Consider the following 14,179-nt stretch of genomic DNA (forward strand, 5'->3'; position numbering starts at 1 on the left):
ATTTATTGTCATAGAAAAATTGCTTGGATTTGGTTCACTTTTTATGACATGCTGCCATTGATTGTCCCTTGTTTTATTTTCAAAAGGACCATTTTTTCCCCCTAGAACAGCAATCCCCATCCAAATTACTGTAATACTTTTATCTGGAGTTCAGTCACAAAAGGCAAGATGTTTTCCAAACTAGTATCAATGACTTTGACTTGGATATTACAAAACTCAAACTACATTCTTTATGTGCATCAAATGCTGCTTTTACAATTCCCCACAAACTATTTTAAAGCTAAGGAGCTTGTAGTAGGTTGTAGATGCAAATGCTGCTTTGTGGTACAGGAATGAGGAGAGGCAGATTAGTGAGAAATACAGCAGACATACTGAGCCATGTGTTCTAGCTGTGTCCTTCCTCCCTACAAACACCAGAAACTCACCTGATTTGTTATAAAACAGACTAGACTAGTATGTAGGAGCAAAAGGAAGAAAGATTGCAGATTTGTTTAGAACAAACAAATTATCTTTGTTAGGAAGATTTGCTTCTTAGGGGCATTAACTCCACTATTGGAAGAACACAGCTAACAAACAAAACATTAGAACACACCCCCATGAGATTAAAGACAACTGCACAAAATGAGGTGGATTGGTACTGAAAGTTTATCCATTTCAGAAATCTATACATTTAGATACAAAAGGAAATTAACACAAAAATTTACATGTTTGCAACTCTTGTATTACACAGGTAAAGAAAGTGTTATGGTTTAAATGGATGTTAACAATTTGAAAATCTTCTGAGTATAAGGTTGAGAAAACAATCAAATATCTGAATAGGGCCCCAAAGAGAACACGCTATAAATATAACTGTCATGACACAATGAAGTCAATTATTCCCACACAGAGAAAAATCCTGCTCTGTAGACAGTTAGGTGTGAATATTGCAAGAAACTTGAACTTACTCTGATATACATATAACCATTTGCCAAAAAGGTTTTTAAAATGCTGTCTTGGCTTAGCCTTTTTTAGGGAGGATCATGTCAGGGTAGTGCACTACAGGGCTACTGATGTAAAATAAAAGGAAATAGACTCAAAATATCCAACATTCAACAGAATCTGAATTTTAAGTACTTCACATTATTTACACACATAAGCCCTATTATGGCAGGAGCAGAGATCAAAACACTGATATTGTGTATGTCTGTGTCTCTGAAAAGATGGAGGCAGAGTTTCCAGCCTTAATTCCTGTGTATGATCCTCATATTCCATCTGATGAGCAAGGACAATTTCCTAGGGACTAAATCCTTATTTATTGTTTTCATAAAAAGCAAATTCTTATTCTGTAATGGTTTTGTCATGATTTTAAAGTTGTGACCATCTAATGGTAACAAGATTAAAGTGGGCATGTATAAACATTGAAAAGATAACAGAAAAAAAAGTTGATTGATACAGGTTCAGACTGATAAAATCTTGTTACATTCTGTTTCAAGAGGGGCAGCATTTTTTTTACTACTATTACAAGTGCTGTAAACATTATTAGAATATGAGACTAATATGACAGTATTTTTGGATCAACAATTACTTAAAAGACTGTTAAAATCAATTTCTTCTCCAAAAGTAATTTTGGCATAAACATCAAACCTTTGGATTTAGGATACCTGGCTCCAAAATATTAGGAACAAATGGTAAAAGCACCCTGGTAATGCCTATTATTGACAGTAAATTAAAAACAGATTTTGTTTTGCATACAACTACAAACTGAGTAGAAATTCTAATAATGGAAAAAATTGTGGTAGCAGACTAGGGTAGTGTGTTTTGCCCCAGAACAGAAAAGAATTCAATGGGCTGACAACCTGTTCCTAAGAGTGACCACAAGGATTTATGGATTGATAGTAGCATCACAACCATGGCTTTGTGTGTTTTTTGTGCTTTGTTTAAAGAACCTTTGACTATGGCAATGTGAGATAAAACTGCTAGTTGGAATTTGGAACATTCAAATGGCTCCCTTGCCTTCCCCCAAAAACTCAAGCAGTCCTTTCTCTTTTCTCATACCCTTTAAAGATACCAGTGGCACAAACCCTTCTAGTTCAGAATTCGGTAATGGGGCTCCCATGAAAGCCAAATCACTTACCCGAAGTGCATGTCATTGAGCAGTATGTGGGATGCCACACCCATACCAGCCAGATAGTACCTGATAGTGGTTACTGTACTCAGAAGGTACAAGGATGTGAGAGGTGGCTTAAAAAAAAGCCTCATTTCCTGATCATCTTTACCTATAGTAAATTAATTATTTTGCACAGAAATCTTCATTATGTACATATCAACTATACAAGTAATACAAAATATCTCAGTTGAGCACCAATGCTGACTTTAGGAGTAGTACCTCCAAGTCAGAGTATTAGTATTCCCTGTCACAAATAAATTCTGACATACTTTCATTTTCCAGATCAGTTGTATTCAGATCACTTCTTTGTTCATGTTCCTCTTCGACATTCCAAGATTAGTAATAGCAGCATTTTATAAAAGGTGTGGGTATCCTGGACAGCTTTCACAGCATAATCAGTTCAAATCTTCATAAAAGACAAGACCATAAAATCCACTGATCTGGACTTTAAGGTTTTACCAGAAGTTCATTAAATGGAATTTATATAACAATTCACGTGAGAATAAACGGTGGAAACAGATTCAGTTTGTGTGTGCAAACAGCAGGATGTCCAGCAGGGGCAGGAGTCCTGTCCTCAGAGGTGTCAGTGAACCATGGCTGTCACGTCACCTTGGCTTAGAGTAACCATAAGGACACCTGAGAATCAGGCTGTCATGACAGGGTAAGACATGAGTGCTGTAGTATTCCACCAGACTTCCCATGTTCAAAAACAGGATGTCTGAATCCAGGTAAAACTTGCCATCCTGTTGTAGAACAAAAACATATGTCACCATTGACAGTAATGTTTCACAGTAATGTTTCCAGCTCAATGTCTGAAGAAAAATGGGCTAGAACATCATCATCAGAACTCACTATTCCTCTGCAAACTAGCCAGTCTCACAAGTAAGTCCAAATTAAACTCAGGAATTGGAGGTGAAATTTAGATGATGCATGATACAGCAATTAGAAAGTCCAGATCTGCGTAGTCAAACTCTTATCCTAAACCAGATATCTGTAAGTCAGCTGATTTTTATTGTCAGAGATGGGAACAAATTTAGACTTCAACTTGTTCATTCTGGTATTTACCAGTATGCATTCCCATTTGATACACACAGACAAATAATCTAGACATGCATACATAGTGCAGCTACTGACCTTTTCAAAGATTCTGTAGTTTCTCACTTTTCCTGGAGGTTCATCCCATACAACCAATACCTTGAAGAAGAAAAATACAATGTATTCACTCTGTACTACCAAGCTCTTCTAAGTCAAGGTATTATGGAGGAATTAATTAAAATCCAGCCAATTTTTTTTACAGTCACTGACATGACAATAAGAATTCTCGCATATTTTCTTGCTTTAAAAAAATATCACATCTAAATGGTTAAATACTTTGATGTATATAAAATGCAGTTTTTTGGGGTTAGACTCGGCAATTGCAATTTACCTTTCCTTGCTTTGAAGATGAGTTCCTAATACAGTACAATCCATTTTGTGGTTGTCCTTGTGGGCTACTAGCTTTAAATATCCTAAAAAGAATAAAGAATTACTTATATTACAATTATTCATGTGCATGACATCTTGTTAGTACTCAGATAAATACAGTGTTAAAATTCTCATTACAAATATGTATTTTGGGTGTAATAATTCATAGTAGATCATAGCTGAAAGTCACTGTTCTAGCACCTGAATCAGCAGTGCAGCAGAGATCATCTGGCTCTTTGGTCCCATCCAGCATCCTGGCAAAACTATCTCCTCCAGATGGAGCCAAATCTCATTGCATTCTCATCTGTCAATTGATATACGAGCACTGAACTAACTTCTCTACAAAGTGATTTGCATATTAAACATTTTAGTGCATGCTTTAAACACAAGTTATCAAAATGATCTTCGGACTGTGGTTCAGTACAGATTTTTGTAAGACTAAGGAACTAATTTAAAATCACATTTTACCTTTCAACTTCTAAGGATTCAGAGGTATTAAGAAATATTGAAGCAGGCAGCCCAACCTGTAAAAAAAAATAAAGAAAATAAATCACTTAAGTCAACTCAAAACCCTAGCAACTCATTATGCAAATAAGCTACAGCCATCATATAAAATTATTAACAGTAATTTAATCTTTACTTTATGCTTCTTTCTCCTCTGTATCCAACCTTAAGCTCCATAACTTAAAGCATTTGCTAAAGCTCAAAAAGAAATGAAAAAAAAAAAAAAATACACAGCACTGTGTTTCAGAAAGTTACTCCTCTCCTGAAATAATGCCCTTAAAATGTTCCCAAAGGTATACATAATCAAGGAAAAAAATATTCTTTTAGAATGGATCATCTGCTTGATCTTACTTTTTCATAATCATCATCAGAGTTATCATCAGGCTGGCTTGGCTTGGAGGGTAGTGCTGGTTTTTCAAATGAAAAGCTTCTAAAACTTTGTCCATCTGGTGGTGATCTCCTGGCAGAAACAGAACAAAAACTGAAGGATATCTCATCAGGAAAGCAGAACAAATATACACAAAACACTGAAGCAATAGTAAACTTGAATGGAAATTTCAGTTTAGCCCCCAAATCATGGAATCCTAGAATGGTTTAGGGTGGAAGGGACCTTGAAGATCATCTCATTCCAGCTCTCCTGCCATGGGCAGGGATACCTTTCACTAGGCATGCTTGGAGCCCCATCCAAGGTGGCCCTTCCAGGGATGGGGCATCCACAGTTTATTTGGCAATCTGTGCCAATGCCTCACCACCCTCCCAGCAAAGAATTTATTCCCAAAAATCTAATCTGAACCTACACCTCCCTGTTTCAGTTTAAAGCTATTCCCCCTTATCTTATCACTCCATGCCCATGTCAAAGGTCCCTCTCCATCTCTTTTGTAGCTCTTTTAGGTACTGGAAGGTGTTGTAAGGGTCTCCCCAGAGCCTCCTCTTTTCCAGGCTGAACAATCCCAACTCTGTCAGCCTGTCCTCATAGGAGAGGTGCTCCAGCCCTTGGATCAACTCAGTGGCCTCCTCTGGACCAGTTTTAACAGGGCAACATCTTTCTTGTTTTGGGGGCCCCAGAGCTGGAGGCTGTACTTGCAGATTAATTTAGATAATTACAGATTAATTTGGGTAAGGAGAGACCTCTAGAGATCATTTAGTCCAAGCTCCTGCACAAAACAAGTCCAACCAGATCAGCTAGATTCACTGCAGATTTTCAAATTACAGGCAAAAAAAAAAGCACAACACAGAGAGGGACGGTGCAGGGAAGAGACACAGATCTTGGCATGAATCTGAGTATGTCTAAACTTGTTAACTAATAAGTGATTGAGAAACAATTACGCATTGTGTCCTCATACTTACTGTAACTGGTGGCCTAAAGATTTTTCTGTCCTAGGCTTGACTGCAGGGGGCTGGTGACTGGGCACAGGTGGCTTTGGGAGCACTGGTGGCACAAACAGTCCAGGTTTACCAAGTTCTTTGGGCACTTTGGGGTCCGCTAGCTTTTCAACAAGCTGTGACAACTTGGGTTTATTGCCAGGCAGAGGAGGAGGAGTCCGTGGGGAAAGGTTTAAGCTTTTCAGCTTCTCGCACGCTTCTGGAGGAACAAGGACTTGTGCTGGAGGCAGAGGCTCTGGAGGCAGTGGGTGACACGCTTTGCCACTTGCAGGCTTTTTGAACACAGGTAGAGGGGGCACAGGGGGAGGGTCTAGTTTGATTTCAGGTAAGCTTCTCTTAGGAGGTGGTGGTGGTACTGGTGCAGTTGGTTTGCCAGCATAGGAATTTGCCCTCGATTCCAAGAAGGCAGATTTCCTGACTTGAGGAACAGGTGGAGGTGGGTATGCAGGGGGCAGGACCATATCTACGAAAGAAAACCAAAAACTTGAAACACTGAGGGGGAATACAGTATGTCATCAAAAGAAACTTCTCAAATCAGTTTTCTGTGTGATCTAAGATATTTCACTGGCATTGGGTCTGAGAGTACTCAAAATGCTGGATTAAGAATTTAACTTTCAGCACAATTCTGGAAGTTATGGGCAATATACTCCTGGTATTTTTCTTCAGGCATGGCTTATGAAGACTCAAAGACTTTTCACTTTGTAGTCTGTTTTTTCCTTAAAAGCATTACTGCTGCTCCAGACTGATGACCAGATTCAGGCAGGAGGCTTGCAAGAAAACACACCCCTAAAGGCATGTAATACTTCCTGTAAATGGTTACTGCTGTTATTACAAACTTCTGACCCTAAATACTTCTCAGGATTAGATACTTCTGCATTACTTCAGTCATTTTGCCAGCTGGAATACCAATACAAAATAATAACCTGGCATTCCACACGAATATTGCCTTCACTGGGGACCTTTCGTGAGGGGAAACAAAGAAATCACATGCATACCATCTTTCACTATGTCACAAGTATCCGGCTGCAAATACGACTCATCCTCTTCCTCCTGGTCATAATCTGCAGATAAAAATCCGTGCATCAGACTCTGATAAATACTCTTGGAACTTAAGAAACCTAAGAAAGAGTATCAAGTATTTGGAGCTCCTTAAATATTTTTCAGCTATTTTCTCTAAAGAGGTGAAAAAAAATTAATAATTTTTATCCACCTCTCTGCTAGCTAGGTGTCTCTCTAAATTTTTATGTCAATTAAAAAAGCCATCACTTGTAACAGAGGCCGATAAAGTTCACTGCATGTTAATTTTTTTTTCAACTCACTAGTTTAAAAATTATTTTTTGGTGACACTTTCTAGTGTTCCAGCCTTCCTGAGAGAAGTTCAAATCAGTTGCAGAGACATAACTACATGGATGCATTAACAAAATCACTTGGAAAAAAAAACATAGCTCCCAAAATTTAGCCCCACCACAGAAAAATCTGTGATTTTGCAGTATGGGAGATCAAACAAGCTTAGTGATCTACAACCCTTTAATTTTTTTTGCCTTGCTCTGGCAACAACAAAAAAAAGCACCACAACAAATAGATTAAGTGGTTTCAATGTTGGCTTTAATTGTAAATCAGAATAACCAACCCACAAAAAACATTATTTCTAGGCAGTAATGTCTCATGGATTATAAGAGGAGCCTGAAGGACAATACGCAGAAGAATGCCCCAAAAAAAGGTAAGAGTACCTGACAAAAATCAGTTACTCTAATTTTCCTAATTCAAACTCCTACTAGGCCTCTTATCATCATTCACCTTGCACACAACCCTCCCCTGCCATAAAATCAGGACTGAACTACAGCCCCACATGGAATGCTGATGAGTCTGTTCTGCTCTGCTTGCAGCAATGGAACCGGATTTCCTACCAAGACCCATTCCTGCCTTTTCACCCTAGTCAGGAAGAACAGGCAGGAATTTCCTTTCAGGAAATGAGTTCTTGCTCCCATCAACATTGCCCAGAGAAATCTGTAAGGGCAAATGGGGAAAGGCCTAAAAAAGGATCTCTGCTGAACCTCAAGGCAAGGTTTCTCATGTTGGTTTTCACAAACATATTTATTGACTAGGAACTCAGTTACTAAAATATGCTGTGAATTTCTGTCATGTCCTCACTTTTAATTAACCTTCTTAAAATATCTGAAATTCTTTAGTTTATTTGTACTAACAGTGAATGGCTCAGAATACCTGTTGCTGATTTAAAACTACAACAGAGATACACCTCGTTAAAAAACCCACCAGTTACAAATTGGATCAGTTTACTAAAGCTACAGGAATAATTCCTGCAGAATTCAGAAGAAATAAATAAGCAACAAAGAAGCCTTATTCATCAGTGTGCAGATTTATCACCTTCATTATCTGCTGAATGATGGGAATACTTGATGTCAATGGGACGTTCTACTGAGCCATAGAAACTGTCTGCATCAGAACCAGAGTCACTGCAAAAGAAAAGACAGAGTTACTTCTGTTTAGCAGGACTGCAGCACTGGAAAGGAATGCTGGAAAAGCAGAAGCAATCTGTTCCTATTTCCCAATTAACAGTCAGATATGTTGCCACTGTCTTTTAAAAGATTTAATTTCTGTTACACAAAGCTGATATTGAAAATGCTATTTGTTTAAAGATTTGGGTTTTTTTCCTATTCTTTAAAGTATAAACTGGGAAGGGTTTTTCTTCTTGAATCTTACTGTGCCGCCTCTTATTTAACAGAAAATTAATAGTAGGTGCAAAAAAGCCTAAAACACCACTGTAAAAAGCTAGTGCAAAAGGGATAAAAAGCCAATAAAGAATAAGGGTTTATACCTGAATTCTATTAATGGTTCTTTCTTGTCATGGTAGTGACCAATTTCTCTTCTCAAGGATAGCATCCAATTCTAAACAAAAATAAAAATACAACATTCAACACATCAATATTTAAATCATTAAATCCAGATGTATATTTTCCTCTGTAAGAACAGAGTAATTGTGCAGGGAGCATGCATTGAAATAATATTTATCCATTACTCTTTACTGAAAAGACTCAGCAGTTAAATGTTTTCAGTATGTTCCTGCAGTATTTTAGATACTCAAGTATTAATTTTCAGTTTGCAAATTTCATGCTGTTATTCCTAAAGCCAGATATATATTCAGAGTATGTTTATGGGTGAGAGATTTCACTGAACAGTTTTCAGAATCTGTCAAAAGCTCAGTGTATCCTTACTTTTTTCCTTGGTGAAAAATAAACATGGAATATTTATGCAATATGGAGAAATCCATGCCATATACTGTCACAGCCATTCCCTAAATTACAAGTTGAACTAACACTAACTTAATAGTTAAAACTTCAGACATGATTTTCAGAGGAGCCCAAAGAACTAGGTACACAAATTTCAGTGACTGCATTTCCAGTTCATTTAGATTTTAGGGAAGTCCAATATTCTCTTCTTGCTTCAAGGAAAAAGCTATTGCAAAAGAAGAAAGTTACCTTTCTTTCATCTTCGGAAGAAGCTGAAAAAAACCACGTCCTGTGCTTCTTGCTTATGTGAACTAACTTGAAAGGAAACACATTGCTTGATGTTGTCTCCTCAGCTGCCCGCATAACCCTGAGAAACACAACCAATACAGAAATGCCTTCATCCATGGGTAATGCTGCAGTGCAAGTCAAAGGCTGACAGAAAGCAGTTTTACTGGCCACTTTTGCCTTATGAAAAATAACCTCCAAGCCCAGAAAATCACCACAGAAATCCCCATATGTGCATTTGCAGTACTTCGTTATTGTGGTGGAAGAGACTGTGCAAAAGGAAGAGAACTTGTTAATCCACCAGCCAGACTTCTATAAACAGCAGCTTTGACCTGTTCAAGAGTTAATGAACCACATTAATTCATAAGTGTCACACTGCAAGATGTACTCAGGGTGCTTGTGGCCCTTATTTCAAGAAGTCATTATTTCAATACATTTCCCATGAAAATGAGGAAAAACTAATAATAAAGGCAAATTTCATTTTTACACGTTTCCCTTATAAACACTCTTGCACATTTTTTATTATTTTAAAACAAGCATAACTTAACTGCTTTCTTTTTTGTGTGTGTAAGGAATTTCTTAATTTGGGACTGCTAAGGGGAAAAAAATTTAAAGACCCCTTATGCAACTATTCAGTCTAACAATTCTTTCACCTCAAATTCTTTTTCAATAATGCTTGTCTGTGCCTTATACTAATCAAGACTTGGTCCCTATTCCAACAAGGTCTCAATGTTTACCAGTGCATTTCCTTAAAAATATGCTATTATCATGCTCTGTTAGAAAAGTTCTCATAATTTGAGGAAAGGTAATTCCTTATTCCACAAGAACATTACACAGTACAAGATATACATGTACAAATACAATAAAATTGCAGGGGTTAGGATCAATACAACAATGTTTCTCTACATTCCCTCTCTCATTAAATATTTCTTAGCATCAATTTCAACTGCAATTTCTTAAAATCAGGTTGGACTTTTATTAGTAGGCCTTGTACTTATTCTGCATTCGGCTTCTGACAGTACTGGCTAACTTGAAAGCCACATATTTCTGTCTTCAACTTGCAAATTAAATATTAAGATGAAAAATGTGTAGTGAAATGAGTCAGATACTTTGCACAAGCATTCTCTCATTTAGCACTGTGTAGTTGATAGTTTCAACACTAACTACAGTTGCTGAACCAGTAACTCCATAGGTTTTCTCTTCTGATTCCTTTCTGGTCACTACAGAACAAAGATGGTTTGTCTGAAAGAATCCACATCTATCTATGCACAGTGTGCATTAATCAGTAACAGGAGTAAAGCAATTCCAATTCAAACAGCTTTACTGGTTAAATTACAGAAAGGGAAGGCTATCCACTTGTCAAGCACAGGAAATGTCACATACACAATTTGAAAGGAATACATTTCTTGGAATCTGAGATCAATGCTTAACCCAAACAACAGATGTAGCTGTGTTTAACTTCATTAAAAATTAAACCCATAACCCCTAGCATTAAGTAAAAGGATCTTGGGTGTTAAACAACTCCCCTGGCACTTACCTGTGGTAACCTTTCAAAGAAAATGCACCCTGGGGAGATGCAGATGTGCTGCTCTTAAAATAGTAGATACATCCCTCATGGATAATCACAAATCTCAGTGGCCCTGAAAAGATAAAAAGTGAGCAAAATATAAATCCAAGGGCAACAGAACAACTGAACCTCTGAGCATGTGTAGAATCATTGTTTAAGATTTTAATAATGATATGAATCACTGCAAATGAGCACAAACTAATTATGATCAGTCACACAGAGAAGCTGTCCATTTGCAGAATTTCAGGACTAAGGTAATACTTGATTCCCTCACTTGAGAGGCAGCTGATCTGAAAACTTCAAAAGAAGCCTCAGAGACTGCAGCCCTGATCTCCACCTGTGCTCCTTTATTAGTGGAATAAGCAATAGCAGCAAGGCAGCCACAGGATACAAATACATATTTACATCCATCCCAAAAACATGAAAACTCTTTTCTTTCACCTCAAGTACATAATCCTGCCTGTAAAGTTATATCCTGTTTTCTTTTTTTGAAAGAGGCCAAGACTCCTTCCGTTATCAAAGGCAATAGTGTTTGTCCTCAAGTATTTAAGTATAGTTTCAGTATAAACAGAGATACCAAATGAATAGCATATAAATAAACCCAAAATCTGAACTTTTCCCCATGTAAATAAATTCTGATTTCAGAAGAAATTACTGTTGTTAAGTACAGCCCAGTGTTGGCAGTGAGAAAATTTCCATTTCACAACAACAGTGGGAGATGGGGATATTTTTTCCAGTACAGAACAACCAACTGGAAAAAAAAGCTGAGTACTAATTTCTTTCAGAAAAGAGTGTTTGAAATTGATACATATCCTGGGAATCTGTTTGTCTTGAAAATCCTACTTGTGAAGGACTTGTCAAGAGAACTAAACAAGCGAAGCAAAATCAACCACAACATTTATTATCTTTTAAAATCTATTTAAGTTGCAGTTGCAAAACAATTAAAGGAAAATCTTTCAATATGAGTCTTTCATACATATATTCCAGTATAAAGTGGAAAAACAGTTTCAACAGTTTGCTAACATGAAGTCTGTTACTGGCCCCAGAGGCAAGCATTTAAAACACTTAATTTAGTTAATACCTCATTCAACTTACACTTCAGGATCTGCAGCTGGGTGCCTCCTTTTTTATGAAGATAGCCTGCCTTGGTGACTCCTCCAGGCATTGTCAGAAGGTTTTGTGCTCCAATTGCCTTCATTGGGACTGGCCAGACCTGCTCCTGTGAGGCCATCATTCTGCAAATTAGATAATTAAAAACAGTTTAAAACTCAGATTTTACTTTAAGGAATGAGTACTGAGAAGCAAAGCTTGTTTCCTTAAACAAGCTTTCCAAACAACTAATGTGGTTCAGCACTTAAGAATGTAACACAGACTGGGTGTTCAAAGATTCCAGGAACTTTGTAATGTATAAAAAAATGTAGTACAAAAAGCCCCGATTTATTTTTATACAGCTCTCCAAAGTGATTGACAGTTGTTGAAACAAAGAAAAAGTGCCTAGTAAATGTTACTGAAGTATTTATGTTTTAAAAATACTCCAGATAGCTCTGCAAGACTTAATCAAGCAGGTGACTGGAAAGAAAGTTGGTTTCTTCTCCCAAGTGCTACGTGACAATTACAATGTAATTTTCTGTACAACAAGGGACTCAAGCCAAGGTTTAGTAACTGCAGCATCCAATACTACTTACTCCTGATATTTACATGTTTTACTCTTTAACTCCTAATTCTTTAATTAAAGAATTAGTATATTATTTCATACAGGATGTTACATGTGACAGCATCCTGTGCAAATGAAGTTCCTCTCAGATTTCTGCAGGCTTCCATTTAATTTATATATCAATTATTTATGTTACACTTCACCAAGCATCTCTGCAGTTAGCACGCATTCTGCTGTCATCTTAAACCAAAAAGACTCATTTCTCAGGCAGCAACTTATTCTGATATATCATTATGAGCCCTTTCTTTCTTCAACTGCTAACAGAACTAGGCTAAAAAATCCTAATGTGTCATAGGGAGAGAAATCATGTGTGGATAGAATGGGAATTTTGACCTAGACATAAAAGGGTTTGTTATCAGGTGTAAGGCTAGAGACCTTCGCTGGTAAAAGGCAAACTAATGAAGTTCCAGTCAATTAATTTCTGATAAAGGAATGATGGTTTAGAACTGATAGGCTTCCAGTGCAAGAGTGAAAATTTAATGGAACTTGTTCATTTCTCCTTTACCCAAAAGGGACAGTAAGGGAGGTAAACTCTGAGCCTCAGCAGAGAATCCAAGAGCCCCAGCACAAAACCTACCCAAGCACTTGCCCCTCCAACCTAAAATGGCATTTCCCATTCTGAAAAGAATAAGGAAGTGTTTCAGATTTGTTGAGGTGCAACAGCAAAATATGTATCCATTGTATGGGTTAGGAAAAACAGAAATGCAAGGCAATGGATCTTGCAGTGATCAGTTTAGGATTTAGATCTAACTCTGCTGTTTGCTAATGATGCATATGTGGAAAAGGGTGGAAATTCCTAGCAACTTCTACCAGGAGAGTTTAAACCAAATTAAATTCTCTAGGCAGCCTAAAAGACTTAATCACAAAAATTAGCTTTTGGTCCCCAGTGTTATGAAGCAGGTACAGCCAGAGAAGACAGGATCCAAGGCCCTACAAAGGCTCTCACAGCAGACACATCAAGATACCACAGTATCCCAATTCTCCCCAGGACCTCCCTGCTCACCAAAAGGTAAATTGCTTTTGTTCTACTCAGCCATATCCTTTCTTCGCTGTTTCCTCCCTGTTCTTATTAAATGACTGAGATCTTTCCCAGCTGAGTTATTTCCTCCTCCTCAACAAAATTTCTAGCGACAGCAATGTCCAAAAAGGGGCTACTCATGTATTTTAAGCTTTTAAGAATAAAAATTTAAAAATAGTAGCAGAAACTAACATCCCCCTGCCCCCCTAAATCCTTCAAATTATTTCTCCACATCTTGTAGAAAAGTTGAAGTCAGGAAAATGGAGAGTGTTACCCAGCTGGCTGCTGATGCCAAACCACATCAATAGTGCTAAGAGTGATTTCCTTGAAATGAGGATTGCAAAGGCAAGGCCTGGGCTTATTCTTTTAAGAATATGCACATCAATGTTTAAACATTAGAATTTAATTTAAGTTACTCCAGTCTTTAGAAAATAGACTAAAAATGAAACCTTTTCATTCTGATAAACATATTTTGATGCTACTTTTCCTACATTAGTCCCAATGCCATCCAACAGTCTCAAGTTCATCCTCTCCACCTTTACTACAAAGAAGAAAGGACTGAAACACCCAGTCCACGGTGTGAAACTGTTTCAGTGTTCTGTACGTAGGTGGAAAACCTATCAGAAGATGCAGAGTTAAATGTCTCAGAGGTTATGCAGAACAACCAGTAAGTTGAAATTTCTGGGAAGCCAAAGTCAAACACTGGTAGTAAGTATATGCTACCCTAGTTAGATACAGAAAGCAGAAATATTTGTTCCAATCATGTTTGCCTTCTATAGGGGAGTGCACCAGTCAGACTACTCACTAAAGCATGCCTGGATGGGCATTATCTCCTCTACCTGAAAAGCCA

The 14,179-nt window shown here is 37.5% G+C and overlaps 1 protein-coding gene across 5 annotated transcripts in view; it reads right to left on the reverse strand.

The window, feature by feature from the left end:
• Positions 1-627: 627 nt before the first annotated feature.
• The window catches only part of SH3BP2 (SH3 domain binding protein 2), a 61,438-nt gene continuing 47,886 nt past the window's right edge, over positions 628-14,179 (reverse strand). For 4 of the 5 annotated variants that reach the window (XM_033061265.1, XM_033061264.1, XM_033061262.1 and 1 more), the window contains exons 2-13: positions 11,693-11,832; positions 10,568-10,670; positions 8,995-9,112; positions 8,334-8,404; positions 7,883-7,971; positions 6,493-6,558; positions 5,462-5,960; positions 4,466-4,574; positions 4,079-4,134; positions 3,573-3,654; positions 3,281-3,340; positions 628-2,889 (exon numbers count right to left, since the gene is read on the reverse strand). In XM_033061265.1, the coding sequence (XP_032917156.1) occupies positions 2,752-2,889; positions 3,281-3,340; positions 3,573-3,654; positions 4,079-4,134; positions 4,466-4,574; positions 5,462-5,960; positions 6,493-6,558; positions 7,883-7,971; positions 8,334-8,404; positions 8,995-9,112; positions 10,568-10,670; positions 11,693-11,831 (1,530 nt within the window). In that variant the 5' untranslated portion in view covers position 11,832 and the 3' untranslated portion in view covers positions 628-2,751. The remainder of the gene's footprint in view (positions 2,890-3,280; positions 3,341-3,572; positions 3,655-4,078; positions 4,135-4,465; positions 4,575-5,461; positions 5,961-6,492; positions 6,559-7,882; positions 7,972-8,333; positions 8,405-8,994; positions 9,113-10,567; positions 10,671-11,692; positions 11,833-14,179) is intronic. The other variant, XM_033061261.2, reaches the window with a different exon arrangement.

Source organism: Catharus ustulatus, chromosome 5, assembly GCF_009819885.2.
Source record: "Catharus ustulatus isolate bCatUst1 chromosome 5, bCatUst1.pri.v2, whole genome shotgun sequence".
Classification (NCBI taxonomy): Eukaryota; Metazoa; Chordata; class Aves; order Passeriformes; family Turdidae; genus Catharus; species Catharus ustulatus.